Raw genomic sequence first — 15,909 nt, forward strand, 5'->3', positions numbered from 1 at the left:
AAGCATATTGCAGAAGAATATTACTTGGATATGGGTGGATTAAACTAGTTATTTAATGTTATGCCTGTTTTACAAATACATGGTATCTTCTTTCCTTTGTACCTTCTCCCAGAACACAGGTCCCTGAGGCTGGTGGGTGATGAGGGTGGCTGTGCAGGGAGGCTGGAGGTGTTCCACCAGGGCTCCTGGGGGACAGTGTGTGATGACTCCTGGGACCTGAATGATGCTCAGGTGGTGTGCAGGCAGCTCCAGTGTGGGACGGCTCTCAACTCCACCTCTTTTGGTGCAGGAAATGGATCCACCTGGCTAGATGAGGTGGGCTGTGTGGGAAATGAGTTGTCCCTGTGGGACTGTCCCTCTTCACAGTGGGGACAACATGACTGTGGACATGAGAAGGATGTAGGCGTTGTGTGCTCAGGTATGGAATGTGGTCATTATTTTAAAAGTTAATTTTAAAAGGAAATGTGTAAAATGTGATTGGTGAAACATCAATATGTAAATAAGATGTTATTGCTTACCGTACTGCAGTGAGTAATAGTATTTCTGAGAGAGTGATTGTTGCTTACATTATAATATTTGTCAACCTCTTTCTTTTTTTGTTAGAATTCAAAGATCTGAGACTGGCTGAAGGTTGCTCTGGGCAGGTGGAGGTTTATTACAATGACACCTGGGGAAACGTGTGTTTCAATCAGATGGACGCAAACACTGTGAGTTTAATATGTCAGCAACTCAACTGTGGGAAGAGTGGAACTGTTTCAAGTGCAGGATCTCGACTGAAAGGAGCTCCAAACTGGCTGGATTCTGTCAAATGTCGCCCACATGACTCCACACTGCGGCAGTGTCCATCCTCTCCCTGGGGACACAACACATGTGGCGATAATGACATCGCCAGTATTACCTGTGAAAGTAAGTTCGCTGAAGTTATGTGTTGCACAAATTTGTAACTTTTATTTTTTTAAAATGTATTTTAATTACTAATGGGTTAAATAAGTATGTTCTCCTTGATCTGTTAGAATTCACATTTATTCATTTAGCAGACCCTTTTCTCCAAAGCGACGTACATCGCATCGAAAATACAATGTGTACATTACATTAGCAGAGAGAGACACATAGATGCAGATGTGTGATTCTTAAGTACAGTTCGTTTGTTTCAACCATATGAACCAAATTTAAACTTCAAATATTAAATTTTATGCAAGGACTTTCAAATCAACACTTTACTGTTAGCTTCAAGCCTGTTAGATTGTAATGTGGACACATTAGCTTCACTGTAAGAATGTACAAATTAATGTAGAAATTAAAGAGGAACTCTTTCTACATTTTCATATGTTACCACTTGATCCAAATGTGTGTTTGTGTATCCATGGATTTGATTTTTTAAATTTTAAATTATTACTTTGAAGATTGCTAACTTGTTTATCCATTGGCGGGCATAGTGGTGCAGCGGGCTTGGCCGGGTCCTGCTCTTTAGTGGGTCTCGGGTTCGAGTCCCACTTGGGGTGCCTTGCGACGGACTGGCATCCCATCCTGGGTGTGTCCCCTCCATCTCCAGCCTTGCACCCTGTGTTGTCGGGTCAGGCTCCGGTTTGCAATGACTCTACTTGGGACAAGCGGTTTCAGCCTGTGTGTGTTTATCCATTAACTATTCATGGTTATAAGGTCTAATTTAAATTTCAACCTTTACATCAAAAAAGCTGAAATTTAAATAATGCTGTAGATTTTTGATATCCACTGTAGATTAGAAAAGAATATGATGAAATGTGTTTGTATCAGGAGTAAATTTGAGTGGGACTCAGCTTTACACTCTACAGGCCAACATTGCTGATGTAAAAAGCAGCCAGTCAGCTTAATATATGTTGGATACTATTTGATGTCATACCAGTTTGAGAACAAGGTGACAGACTCTTTATCAACATTGAAATTATTTAACTAAAGTGCCTCCGTGTCTCTTCTTCCAGGCAGTGATGTGAGGCTGGTGAACGGGAACAGTCGCTGTGCTGGGAGAGTGGAGATTCTTCATCAAGGACAGTGGGGAACTGCGTGTAGCCAATACTGGGATATGACTGATGCTGCAGTGGTGTGTAGACAGCTGGGCTGTGGAGATGCTGTAGACGCACCTCTCAATGCTCACTTTGGTCCAGGAACTGGGAACATTTGGAAAGACGACACTCTCTGTGGAGGCACCGAACCAACACTGAAGGACTGTGCGTCACGTAGATGGGGAGAACATAACTGTGGTCATAATGAGGATGCTGGGGCCATCTGCTCAGGTGCACAACTCAGTTTATCATCCTATCTAAGAGGTCTATAAATAGCCCTCGTTGGGTGTTTTCGCTGAGGGCATAAAAGAGAATCTTCTCAACCTGGTTCTGTACTCCTATCCTTGTGTCTGCATTTACCCATCGTTTGTAACAGCATGTAAAACCAACCAACCAAACAAACATGCACTGAGCTGATAAAGAGACTTCAGGGCACATTGTTTCATCCAATCACTTCAGTCCACAAAATAATAAATGATCTACATTTTACACTGACTTCGTGTTTTGACCAGAAGAGGTGAGCAGGCGGGTGTCACACTTTTTTTTACATTGTTTCACTACAATCCCTTGCCTTCAGGCATTTTTTTGTTCCAGTCGAGTTAATTTTTCCAAAATATTTTTTTTCAACATTGCCAACAGCATACAGTATTTTGTGAATTTGCGTTACTGGGGTATTAGTTGCGTCACCACCCCTGGCAGCAGTTTTGTAGATGACTTGCAGGGGACCTTACAGCAAACAAACCAATAGGATTCAACACACCTCTTTTCAACCAAACCATCAGACAATCTTTAAGACAGTGAAGAACATCTATGGACTTGGCGAAATCTCGACCAGTGCTCGTGATCTTCTCTCCTTGCCTCTTGAAGTTCACTCTGTCCAGTGTTCCTTACCTGTTTGTTCATGCCTCTAATTTACCTATTCCTTGTGTGCTTCTTGTCCCTCCTCATTGTCCAGCTCCCTGTCTTCATTGTCCTTCAAGTCCCACAGTCAGCATGTCTTCAAGTCTCTGTGTTGAATCTCCATCAAGTTTCACTTCTACCCAGCATCACTGCTTCACTATTGACTTTTGCACCTGTACACAAACTGCATTTCAGTTCACATCACCACTGTCTCTACAAACAATGACAAGTATTTTCTCTGTAAAGTGTAAAACTGAACAAAATACTCTATAATAATGATAGCTCATTACTTCTTAACACTCAGGTCATCAAGATGTGCGACTGGTACAGGGTACACACCTGTGTTCAGGGAGAGTGGAGATCCGGCATGGAATTACCTGGTACACAGTGTGTGATGCTGACTTTGACCTGCAGGATGCCCAAGTTGTGTGTCGGCAGCTGGGCTGCGGGATCCCTGCGAAGGTGCTGGGAGGGTCTGCCTTTGGGAAGGGGGGACACCAAATGTGGACAGAGGAGATTCAGTGTACAGGGAACGAGTCAAATGTTTACTCCTGTCCGAAATCATCCACAAAGAAGCAGAACTGCTCACGTGATGACAACGTGGGACTCGTGTGTTTTGGTAAGATTTGAAGGACATAGTACATCATCTACTTTGTTGGACACATAACTATTAAAACAGTAAATAGAACCGCTTGTCCTGGGTGTCTCCCCTCCCCCTCCGGCCTTACGCTCTGTGTTACCGGGTAGGCTCCGGTTCCCCGCGACCCCGTATGGGACAAGCGGTTCTGAAAATGTGTGTGTGTGTGTGTGTGTGTGTATGTGTATGTGTATTAAAACAGTATACAGAACCGCCCATCCTGGGTGTGTCCCCTCCCCCTCCAGCCTTGCGCCCTGTGTTGCTGGGTTAGGTTCCAGTTCACCGCGGCCCCACCTGGGACAAGTGGTTTCAGATAGTGTGTGATTTAAAATTGCTGGCTGCCTTAGTCGAAGGTGTCCACTAAATGATTAATGGAAAAGCTGAAAATAATGATGCGTTGTCTTCACACACTTTATACAGTCTTCATTGTTGACAATTTCAACAGATAACATTCCAATACATTTTATTACTGATCACCATTACTAAGGACCACAAGATCTGTACTGTAAACACACACACGCACACATTTTCAGAACTGCTTGTCCCATACGGGGGTCACGGAGCCTACTTGGTAACACAGGGCGTAAGGCCAGAGGGGGAGGGGACACACCCAGGATGGGACGCCAGTCCATTGCAAGGCACCCCAAGCGGGACTCAAACCCGAGACCCACCGGAGAGTAGGACTGTGGTCCAACCCACTGCGCCACTGCACCCCCCACTGTGGATACAAACTGAATTAATTCAGTCCCACACTACTATTCTGTTTGTGTGGTCTTTACTGCAAAATATCAGCTGACCATGTAAATAAAAGTAGGTTTCACTCTGCAAGAAACACATTTTAAAAACTTTTTTTTTGAAAGAAGATGATTCAAGAAAATCCAAATATAAATGAACTCAACGATTTTTTTTGAAAGTTTTACATTTTCAGCCCCCAACAAAACCTGTATGCTGCCATTTTTTTTAAAATCCTCATTTACAGTGGTCTTTATTTCCATAATATTTTACTGTGTCCTTCTTCTTCATACAGGGCATACAAACGGCAGACTGGTGGACGGCCCAGACTCCTGCTCTGGAAGGGTGGAGTTACAGTACCTCACTGAGTGGGGCACAGTGTGTGATGCATCCTGGGATCTGAGAGCAGCCAATGTCCTCTGTCAGCAGCTGGGCTGTGGGAGCGCTGTGGCAGTTCCAGGACAGGCCTGGTTTGGAGAGGGCAAGGGTTCCGTCTGGGCTGATGTGTTTGAGTGTCAGGGGGAGGAGACACACCTGTCCCAGTGTGCTGTTTCTTCATGGAACCGAGTTGCATGCTCTCATGGACACGATGCAGGAATCATCTGTAATGGTGAGTAGCACTGTTCTCAACACTGTACTGTAGGAGGGGGGTCACAGTCATGTCTGTGTAGAAACAATCTTTTGTACATCAGCTCTGTTTACTATAAAACTCTCTGCAAAAAATATACTAAGCACAGAATGAACTGCTGGTGCTGTAAGATACCCTGTAAGAGATGCTGATGTTTCTACAGGATCATCTCTCTCCAGCCTCAATGGGACGGTCCGACTGTCTGGAGAGAGTGGCTGTGGGGGTCAATTGGAGGTTCACTACCAGCACACCTTAAGCAGAGTTCTCCTGGACTCCTGGAGCTTCAAGGAGGCTTCTGTGGTCTGCAGACAGCTGGGCTGTGGTTCTGCACTGAGGATCTACAGCTCCTCCCTGTCTGGGACAGGGGACACTGATGTGTGTCTCACAGGGTATCAATGCTCTGGGACTGAGTTTCACCTGGTCAACTGTAGTGCTCCACACACATTCAACTGCAGTTCCAGCCCATATGTGTCCATAGCGTGTTCCAGTGAGTACACACAACTTCTAAATTGAATTCATAATGAATATTGTTTGGATAAGGGGGTGCGGTGGCGCAGTGGGTTGGGCCACAGTCCTGCTTTCCGGTGGGTCTGGGGTTCGAGTCCTGCTTGGGGTGCCTTGCGACGGACTGGCGTCCCGTTCTGGGTGTGTCCCCTCCCCCTCCGGCCTTACGCCCTGAGTTGCCGGGTTAGGCTCCGGTTACCCGTGACCCCGTATGGGACAAGTGGTTCTGAAAATGTATGTATGTGTATGTATTCTTTGGATATGGATGGATTACACTAGTTATTTAATGTTATGTGTGTTTTACAAATACAAGGTGTCTTCTTTTTTGTCACTTCTCCCAGAACACAGGTCCCTGAGGCTGGTGGGTGATGAGGGTGGCTGTGCAGGGAGGCTGGAGGTGTTCCACCAGGGCTCCTGGGGGACAGTGTGTGATGACTCCTGGGACCTGAATGATGCTCAGGTGGTGTGCAGGCACCTCCAGTGTGGGACGGCTCTCCGCTCTACCTCTTTTGGTCCAGGAAATGGATCTATATGGCTGGATGAGGTTGGCTGTGTGGGGAACGAATCATCTCTGTGGGACTGTCCTTCTGCCCAGTGGGGAAACCATGACTGCGTTCACAAGGAGGATGTAGGAGTTGTGTGTTCAGGTCAGTTCTTTTCACAACATAAGACCTGGTAAACAGAGAAGATATTCTGGGAGGGAGTGTTCATAATACCTTGCACTAAGATATAACGAAGAAAAATATAATGTAGCAATGGTTCGTGGTCCTACTCTAGTTCTTACAAAAATTTTAATTTTCAAATATGAATTAAATAATGTTAGCAATTTGTTTATCCAGATGGATAATTCAATTCTTCCAGTTTTTGGTGATGTGACATTGTCAAGACTGAGAGTTGACAAGCAGGATGGTGGACCCAAAGCAGGGTCTTTTCTGCGATCAGGAGGGACAAGGCAAATATCATAGTCAGGGACAGGCAAAGGGTCAGGTCGTTTCGGGAACGTTATTTGGGGTCGAGAATCCGGAGACGTCATCGAAAGGGGCAAAGTAGTGGGTCTTTACCGTGGGAGTCCTGGAGCCAGTCAGGGGAGCAGGTAGGGGTGTGACAAAGAACAGAAGCAAGTTCGGAGGACAAGTGAGTGCAAAGGGAAGAGTTGTTTCGATTAAGATTTCCCAGTGGGAAGGCAATGGTTTGGTGCCTTATACTTAATTGTTCTGACTGGCACCAGGTGTCCTCATTTGGTGTGTGGTGGTTCTTACAGATGTCTTGTGCTCTTGCTAATATCAAGTTCTTGTCCATTTCTTGCAGAGTACAAAGATCTGAGACTGGCTGAAGGTTGCTCTGGGCAGGTGGAGGTTTACTACAATGGCACCTGGGGAAACGTGTGTTTCAATCAAATGGAGACCAATACAGCAAGTGTAATATGTCAGCAACTCGACTGTGGGAAGAGCGGGACTGTTTCTAATACAGAATCTCGACTGAAAGGAGCTCCAAACTGGCTGGATATTGTCAAATGTCGCCCACATGACTCCACACTGTGGCAGTGTCCATCCTCTCCCTGGGGACAGAATAAATGTGATGATGGTGAAGTGGCCCTCATTACCTGTGAACGTAAGATAATTTTGTTACTTTGTTTTCCAGAGCTTGGTTCTGTAGTTTTGCTAATTCCATAAATTCAAGTATGTATCACTGCAGTGACCTAACCCTTAAACAGGAGACACCTGGCACGGTACATTGACATTAAATCACTTTATATAAATATAAAGACATGGCCTTGTGAACAGAAGCTTACATTTTCATGTCTCAGTTCCCATTACTGCTATAATACCATTGAGGAATTACCTTGAATTGCTCTGGTAAAAACTACCCACCTGAATGAATGGGTAAATAATTGTAAGAAAGTTAGTTTGTTAACAATTGCTTTGGACAATTGTTTATTATAAACTGTAAATTGCTTTGGATAAAGGTGTGAGCTGAATAAATATTCATCAGTGGACAATTCTGAGAAAACTTACTCAGAGCATGAAAATGAATTATTAAAATTATACATATGAAGGATCTTGCAATAAATCCATTCGGGGTGTATGCTGCTTGCTTTGCGCACTAGTTTTATGGGATAGGTTTCAGACCACTGTGACTCTGCCGTAGAAAGAAATGCTGTTGAAAGTGTGTGAGTAAATATACATGGCAAAGGTATTTTGACTGGAGAACTTTCCAGTATTTATCGAGTCACCCACATAATTCGGTAGGAATTAAGCTTCTCCACCTGTCTTCTCTCTCCAGAAAAAAATGTGGCTTTGAAGGGAACGGCAACTCAGTCGTCCCAATATGACTCGTATGGTGCTGCTGGAAATGCTATTGATGGAAACAGAAATACAAAGTACACAGATGGGTCCTGCACTCACACCAAGCAGGACTCCAAACCATGGTGGAGACTGGACCTGCAGGATGTTTTCACTGTGACCTCAGTGACCATCACCAACAGAGGGGACTGCTGCTCAGAGAGAATCGATAGGGCAGAGATTCGTGTTGGAAACTCCCTGGATGACAATGGCAACCAGAATCCCCTGTACACAGTGTTGTTATCCTTATTGGCATGGATTCTGAAACGTTTTTTGCCATCAAATGTATTTAATTTAACATGTGTAGAACTTTAAATGTATTTCACATTTCAGATGTGCAGTGGTTCCCTCCATCGCAGCAGGACAGTCCAGTTCGTTCCAGTGTAATTGGACAATGGGACGCTATGTCAACGTGGTCCTTCCAGAACCTGACTTCCTGACCCTATGTGAAGTTGAAGTTAATGGACATGCTAGCAGTGGTTGGTATAAACCGGAAAGGTGTTTCTCTCTTATTAGTTATTAAAATCTCAGTATCACACTTAGCGATGTCTTGACACTAGTCATTCAACAACGTTTACATAAAAAGGTGTTGGTAGAGAGCTACAAAACTGATCATAACTCAGGAGATTATGACTGCTGATGACTTAATTAATGATCTGCAAAGACTGTGTGGAAGTCCAATGTTCATATCTGAAAGAACTGTGGTTTTGTGGTTCTGACGAGGCTTCCCATTTGCTCTAGTTTGAGAATATACTTATTAACATTACATACATATTACATGTATACATGTTAGATTAAAATTAACAACCAGAAACTATGCTCCAGAGTACATTCAGTTCAGACTTGTCCAGTATGTCATTCTTTGTCAGAGTATCTTGCTGCTTTGTGGTCAGTCACAGTCTTTATTTACCCTCTAGGCTACCTGCCCCTGAGACTGCAGGGGGGCAACACGATGTGCTCAGGGAGGGTGGAGCTGTGGTATGAGGGCTCCTGGGGGACCATCTGTGACAACTTATGGGACATAAATGATGCCCAGGTGGTCTGCAGACAGCTGGGCTGTGGGGCAGCACTGAAGGTTCATGGGAACGCTGCCTTTGGGAGAGGAAACGGTCCAATTTGGCTGAATGAAGTTAAGTGCTGGGGCAGTGAGCTCCACCTGTGGGACTGTCCTCACTCTCTTCAGGACCACAGGACCTCCTGCTCTCACAAAGAGGATGCTGGTGTTACCTGTGAAGGTGAGAATTGCTGTGGAGCTTCATTTCTCTCAGCACGGATTTCTGTCGTATCAGCAGTTTAACAAAAAGATATAATGAGGGAGATTTCAAACAAAAGTATAATTACAAGTTGTTGTGTCTGGGGTTTCATTGTTAATGATTAAATTGGAAGTGGACGCAATGGGTTGGACCGGGTCCTGCTCTCCAGTGGGTCTGAGGCCCAAGTCCCGCTTGGGGTGCCTTGTGCCAGACTGGCGTCCCATCCTGGGTGTGTCCCCTCCCCCCTCCAGCCTTACGCCCTGTGTTGCCGGGTTAGGCTCCGGCTCCCCGTGACCCTGTATGGGACAAGCTGTTCAAATGATGTGTGTGATGATGTGTGTATATATATATATATATTTATGCATTTATATTGTATTTATAGTGTAATGAAGACCACATGGTGGTTCTGGTCTCTGGTCTGTACAGCATGGTGGCCCAGTTGGTAGGACTGGTGTCTCATTACACTAATTTTGTGAGAATTGAAGTGGATTTGATCCCAGCTCTGTCTCCCTGGAGTTGGCATGTTCTCTCAGTGATCGTGAGGGTTTCCTCTGGATACGCTGGTTTCCTCCCACCATGACGAAGTAGGGAGTTTTGTGTAACGTATTAAAGCAGATTAGATAAAAACATCAGTTAAATCCCACATTTTACGTTGCTTTCATTTCAGTTAATTTTTATAGACTGAAAAGCATCTGCTAAAACAATCAATGTACATGTCTTGTGCTGCTCAGCTTTTGGGAGGCAAAAAAAATCCAAATTTGTTTAATCAAAATGTTAATTTTAAACTGATTTTGTTTCAATTTTTCAGGCATATCTTCTGAATTTACATCTACTACAGGTGGAGTAAAATTTTTGTGTAACCATTTTCAGTGTACATTTGGGTGACTTAATCATACCTACTACATATATAATTATATGTACCCTCCAAATAATTTCTTTCAGAAATTCCAGGAACATCCACAACTAAAACCTCAGCAAGACCAGGTATTTTCATTTACTTTTTGTGCATGTTGACAGTGGGCAGATGAATTACATACTTTCTTTGCTCTGTATCAGGAATATATTATGCAGCTCTCTCTATGTTACTCCTTCAGATGTACCCAAATCATCACACCAAACACCCTTGTCCATCCCTCTTGTGGTGTTCCTGGTGCTGGGGGCTCTGCTCTTCCTACTGCTGGTGCTTCTGGCTGGACAGTTGTACCAGAACAGGGTTCTGAAGAGAGGTACAGAAGGACACTGCTAGTACACTTGGACAGATCTGGCCTTTTAAGGGCTTTTGGTAGAACGAAATGATTTTACTCTGTCTGTGTTTCCACCCCTACAGCCCTGTACCAGGGGGGTCTCACCCCTCTGCATGAGGCCATTTATGAAGAGATAGAGTACAACTTGACCAGCGGAGAGACGTACAGAAACCCCAGAAAAGGTGACAACATCTTATTGTCCTCTGCATATTTGGAAAGAAGGTAGCTAACAGAAATTATACATTATTCACAACTTTTGGCAAAATGTTGTATTTTAACAATGACTCATTCATTATTCAGGTAGGAAGTTACCATGGAATATTACTAAATGCAGTTTTGTCCCATGCAGATACTCTTTTAAAGGGCCAAGCATACAGTGGCTGTAAGGGCTTAGGAATGTTTTATTTAGGAATTTTCAAAGATTAAAGTCTTGGGGGTTTGTCATAATTAATAATCTTTTACTGAGAGTGAAGAGAATATGAAAAAACTTGAAAAGTGCCTAGAAGTTAAACATTGCAAATCCTTTTGTGATAAGCTATAGGAGGCTGGGAAGAAAAAATACCTTTATTTTCAGTGATTTTAATTTAGTTTTAACTGTAACATAATACAAAGTTAATAAAACATAACAAAATCATAATGCAACCAACCTCACAACCTAATTTTTATTTCTGAAAGCCCCCTAAGGCCGCTGGAATATCGGGAGGATGGAGAGACATAGAACATGTTCATTTTTTATTCCTTTATCTGAGGTATTTAAAGAACCTCACCTGTGAACAAATGGTGGGACATCCATATTATATAACTCCAGTTGATTATGATTTAATGGTAAAAGTGACTTTAACCAGTTTTTACCTGTAGATCTTTAGACAAAAGACACAGGAAAGGACAAACAAGTGGGAGCAGTTTTGCTGTTTCGAACCGACAGGCGAACACTATGAGTAGTACCACATAAACAACATTGTACAAAGTGGTTCTACAGTAAACTTCCTCTTTTATACGGAGTCCTGATTGCAGAGCACATGTCAGGAGTGCAGTAGGAGTGCTCAAGGAAGGGGAACCTCAGGCGTTCTTCACCAGGATTTATAACAGAGACCTTGGAGTTACAAACAAATTGAGTTACAAGCAGACTAACAGACTGAACTGAGTTTGTAAGTTGAGGACCCAGTGTACTTGGAAATCTTTCACTGTTGAGAAATTCAGCTGTTCTCAGTTCACCATTATAAACTTGAACATCTAATGTATATAAAGGGATACTGGTGAAAAGATACCCATACCATAAGGTCATGGTGATGCATTTACCATCTTCTGGTAAAGTTTTATGCAGCTATTACTGTGATGAAGATCGGTGCATATGGTGAAGGAAAGAAACTAACTGTGCTTAAGAGCCACACATCTGCAGCTATGTCTCTTTCTGCTAATGCAATGCACAAATTGTATTTTCTATAAGATGTGCATCGCTTTGGAGAAAAGCGTCTGCTAAATGAATGAATGTAAATGTATATTTACAAAAAAACTGCAGAAAACCACAATTTTCCAACGGTTACATGTGCATATTTCAGATGTCTCTAAATGAGATGATACCTTCTGTAGATAAAAATTATTAGTCTGGCAGGTATGAAAAACCGTTTGGCTTCCATCTGTAACCATGTGATGGGAGCTGAAAAACCACACGAGGAGCTCGCAGCTGCAGTGCTGTAAACGGTCCAGATGAGAGACAGCAGCCAATAGGGAGGAAGAGGATGTTGGTGATAAGAGTGTCAGTTAGCGTTCCTGGGTGTGGGCGGTAGCTGCTCGAACCTCACACATCCTGTCTTCTCTCAGTGTGTGAGGCATCAGCAGAGAGAACTTCATGTATCTTCTCTCTGAGGACAGGACTGAGTGTGTGTCTCCTTCACAGGAAGTGTCCTGTCTGAGGATGTGCCCTCTGGGTACGAAGATGTGGAGGACAGTGAGGGAGACCCCCTCTCAGGTAGGGGGCTTGTTGTGTGTGTCTGTGTGTGTGTGTGCGTGTGTGTGGTGTGTGTGGTGTGTGTTCTCTAGTTAAACTGGAACTATTACTGACAGTCCGACTGATACCATCTGAGCATAATTCCTTTTAATTATGTTCTGTGTTCACATGCTGCTTTCATGTATTGTCTTTTTGTGTTTTATTTCAGAATATTGTAATTATAATTAAAAAAAACATACATTTTTCATTCTTTATTAATCTCAGGGACAGATGAGAAGAAAGAATACTATGACGATGCTGTTCCTCTGGAGAGGAGTGCTGGTGGGTTTCCGTTGGGGGCTGCAGGTCATTCCAGGGTATCACCAATATCAGTGAATAATCTGCAAACATAATCAGTCATTATAATAAAAGATGCTGCTCTTTATTAACAAAGGATGAATTCAGTCTAGAGTGAATTTTTTGAGAACAGCAGTTAAGAAAAAATGAACGGAAGTGACACTAAAACTGCAATTAGAAATTAGCAGTTTCTCTCTTTCGAGGTTCAAATATAATTAATTTATGTATTAAAAAGGATTAAATGTATGAATATTTTTATCATTTTGTCGCAGTGGAGATTTGTTCATAACACATTGAATTGATCCTTCATGTCCTCTTCAGAATGTATGATTTATTAATTACATCAACAAGCTTTCCAAATGAAAAACCAGTTCAGTTAATGTTAATTAATATTTATATTATTTGATAATCATATCATGATAGTTATACGAGTTTTGACAGAACTGAACTTCTTTTAATATAAAAGTATCTCACCACATTCGAAATGTGTTACATTTAATATCCTTAAAGAACCAAGTGGCTTCTCTGTTCCACGTTCAGGACTGATGGGGACAGAAGACACAGCGGAGGACTATGATGATGCTGTGGGTGTAGAACAGAGTCGACATTTTTCACCAGGTGAGTTTCTCTTTACACACAAGAGATGCGAGTTTCTCTCACCCCCATCTTCCAATCAGAAAAACCGGGCTTTTAGGAGTATTTTTTTTTTTTTTACTTCTTCACAAGCACATTTGAAAAGAAAGCAAATAATTTTACTTTTCTACATTTCTATCACCCTCTTTTAAGTTTTTCATTTACTGTTTTAACTTCTTAAAACCATTTGTCTTTTATAGCACAAACCCAGTACTGTAGGATTTTCTCCTAACTGTCAGCTCTCCTCTGTGGATTTCAGTTTAGTTTATTCTTGACCAGCCAGTTTATTATCTACTTTGGTCCCACCTTCACTGACAACCCAGTTCACTCAAGTTCAGAAGTGGTGGTAGAAGCAACTAAAAAAAATCTTATTTAAAAAGTTAAAAATGGGGTGACATGTTGGTGCAGCGGGTATCACTGCCATCTCACATCGCTGGATGTTCAGGCGTAGATTCTCATCTGACTCAGTCTGTGTGGAGTTTCAATGTTCTCCTCATGTCTGAGTAGGTTTCCTCTGGGTTCTCCAGGTTCCTCCCACAGTCCAAAGACATGCTGTTCAGGTGGACTATTGACTGCTAAAAAGTGACCCATAGTGTGTGTGAGTGACTGAGAGAAAGTGTGTTTCACTGCTGTGTGGATGAGTGACTCATTGGAAGTAGTGTATCTAGCAGTGTAAGTGACCTTGGTGAATAAGGTGTGGGCAAAACACTACGTACTACATGGTGTTACGTTGGAAGTCTCTTTCGGAGAAAAGCGTCTGTTGAATGAATAAATGTAAATGTTTTTCTTTTCTTATGGGAAAATTTTATGAGCTTGTTTAAAATTCTTCTTGAATGATTTGGGTCGCTTTTATTTTAATAATTTAACTTAAGCATCTGGACTGTGGGAACAGAAATGGCTCTTTATTTTTTACTAGCATTAACTTTGGTACTTAAAATGTTTGTATCTGGTACTTTTTACTTTAAATTTTTCAGCAAGTACTTTTTAATTCAGTAATTATTTTTGAAAAATTTCAAATCACAGTCTATTCACTTGAGCACTACCTCTGATGCGTACAGGGATGTGTGTCACTGTGTCTCCTACTGTGTCCCTGCAGAAGAAAAAGCGTTAACCACTGTGACCCCTGGTGAGGGACCCCCTGATCCTGACCACACTGACTATGATGATGTGGGAGATGGAGGATCGTCTGCAGTTCTGGAATCTCTCTGTGACTGACAGCCCAGTCTCAGTCTGAAGGTCCTTCTGCCCAAAGCTTCAAACCAACAGGCTCATTAAGATCTGATGCTTCTAAAGTAGCTGGTAACAGTAACTTAAGATGCTTAATTTTTATTTTTCATCAACAATTAAATTTTCAGAAACTATTGTAATAAAACATATGCAAATTTAAATTTCTTTTTACTCTTGTGCTTTTTTTGTGAGTGTGAAAGTATACAGGTGGTCCCTGATTTACAATGGTTTGACTTACAGTTTTTTCGACTTTACGATGGTAAGCTGGCCACAGACATTCAGTAGAAACCTGTGATGTTTGGGAGGTTCGGTGTATTAAATCCATTTTTGACTTATGATGGTTTCGCAGAACGTAACCCCATCGTAAATCGGGGGACTACCTGTATATTGAAACTAAAGCCATAGTGGACCAGTTCTGAGTCTGTTTATTCTTTTAGTGCCTCATACACATTTAAAGGTATTGTCTAAGAATGCAATGATTGTGATTTAAAATTAGACATGCTAAAAGATTTTCATGGCAAAAATTTTGTAGCATATGTGTAATTAATATAATCAAGTTTATACTATATACACACACTTCATCTGAAAGCGCTTGTCTCATATGGGGTCGCGGGGAACCGGAGCCTAACCTGGCAACACAGGACCAAAGGCACACCAGGAGGGGACCCACCCAGGACGGGCTGCCAGTCCGTCACAATGCACCAAAGCAGTACTTGAACCCCAGATCCACCAGAGAGCAGGACCCAGTCCAACCCACTGCCCTACTGCACCACCACACCCCCCTTTGTACCCTATATCTTTGATGAAATTTATCCAGTGCTCATGCAACTGTGATTTTTGTGCAGATCTAATAAGATGTAAAAGACTGTTAAATTTACTGAGTGTTGAGACATTTAAACAATTAACAGCATAGGCCACAAATGTGAATTCTCAACATTCATGTAGAAATTCCCAATACACTGCTACTGTGTGTTATGAACACTGAAATTATCTTTTTTTTTTGAGGCTGCAAATGTTGCCCATCTTATGTATGTATTTTACTCACATTTTGCACACTTTTTTCTAAAATTTCTGAGCAATAACGACCTGCGTTTCTGCTTTGTGCTGTTAGGTGGTAAAAAAATGTACACAGTGGAACACAATGGAGGTTAAAGTGGCCTTTACTCTGTCGGATCCTGCAGTTTTACCATGTTTATTACTTCTGTCTGGTGTTCTCGATATCAGTGCCAAAAAATGGCTGCAAGATGCTGCATTGGATGGCAGTTTTCGCTGGATAGTGGTTTGTGAAGAGAATGTATCCTTATTTTCACTCCTTTTGCATTTATTTTAGCGCAGGCCAAAATTATTAAAAATGTTAACACAAAAAGTCTGAGGGGGTGTTTTTATTTTCTGCAGCTTTAACCAAGATGCATGTTTATGTTCAGAATTGGTCATGGGAGTTTGTGGAGATCTTGTTATACTTTTTCTTGGTAATTTTAAATGAGTT

General features: G+C 42.2%; 1 protein-coding gene and 1 long non-coding RNA gene across 3 annotated transcripts; both read left to right on the top strand.

Moving 5' to 3' along the window:
- The first annotated feature begins 49 nt into the window (after nt 1–49).
- On the top strand, nt 50–9,481 carry LOC114910503 (deleted in malignant brain tumors 1 protein-like). The gene is made up of 13 exons (XM_029251883.1): nt 50–418; nt 604–906; nt 1,959–2,270; nt 3,244–3,558; nt 4,604–4,918; nt 5,100–5,432; nt 5,785–6,087; nt 6,749–7,051; nt 7,724–8,009; nt 8,116–8,261; nt 8,700–8,857; nt 8,966–9,017; nt 9,462–9,481. The coding sequence occupies exons 1-13, from the start codon at nt 61–63 to the stop codon at nt 9,479–9,481; spliced, it is 3,204 nt and encodes a 1,067-aa protein (XP_029107716.1). The 5' UTR covers nt 50–60.
- Nucleotides 9,482–10,433: 952 nt separating this feature from the next.
- Nucleotides 10,434–14,315, top strand: LOC114910473 (uncharacterized). 2 transcript variants are annotated; one of them, XR_003797662.1, is made up of 5 exons: nt 10,434–10,461; nt 12,177–12,248; nt 12,492–12,548; nt 13,104–13,181; nt 14,293–14,315. It is a non-coding gene; the product is annotated as an uncharacterized LOC114910473 (long non-coding RNA). The 2 variants fall into 2 exon arrangements; XR_003797661.1 differs by lacking the exon at nt 10,434–10,461 and having other exon boundaries at nt 12,007–12,248.
- Nucleotides 14,316–15,909: the final 1,594 nt, after the last annotated feature.

Source organism: Scleropages formosus, chromosome 5 (assembly GCF_900964775.1).
Source record: "Scleropages formosus chromosome 5, fSclFor1.1, whole genome shotgun sequence".
NCBI lineage: Eukaryota > Metazoa > Chordata > Actinopteri > Osteoglossiformes > Osteoglossidae > Scleropages > Scleropages formosus.

Bases quoted from the DNA above. Each gene is read 5' to 3' on its own strand.
- LOC114910503 (XM_029251883.1), top strand. From the start codon at position 61: ATGCCTGTTTTACAAATACATGGTATCTTCTTTCCTTTGTACCTTCTC. The intron at 8,010-8,115 runs GTACACAGTGTT...TTCACATTTCAG, and splicing joins AATGGCAACCAGAATCCCCT to ATGTGCAGTGGTTCCCTCCA. The intron at 8,262-8,699 runs GTTGGTATAAAC...TTTACCCTCTAG, and splicing joins TAATGGACATGCTAGCAGTG to GCTACCTGCCCCTGAGACTG.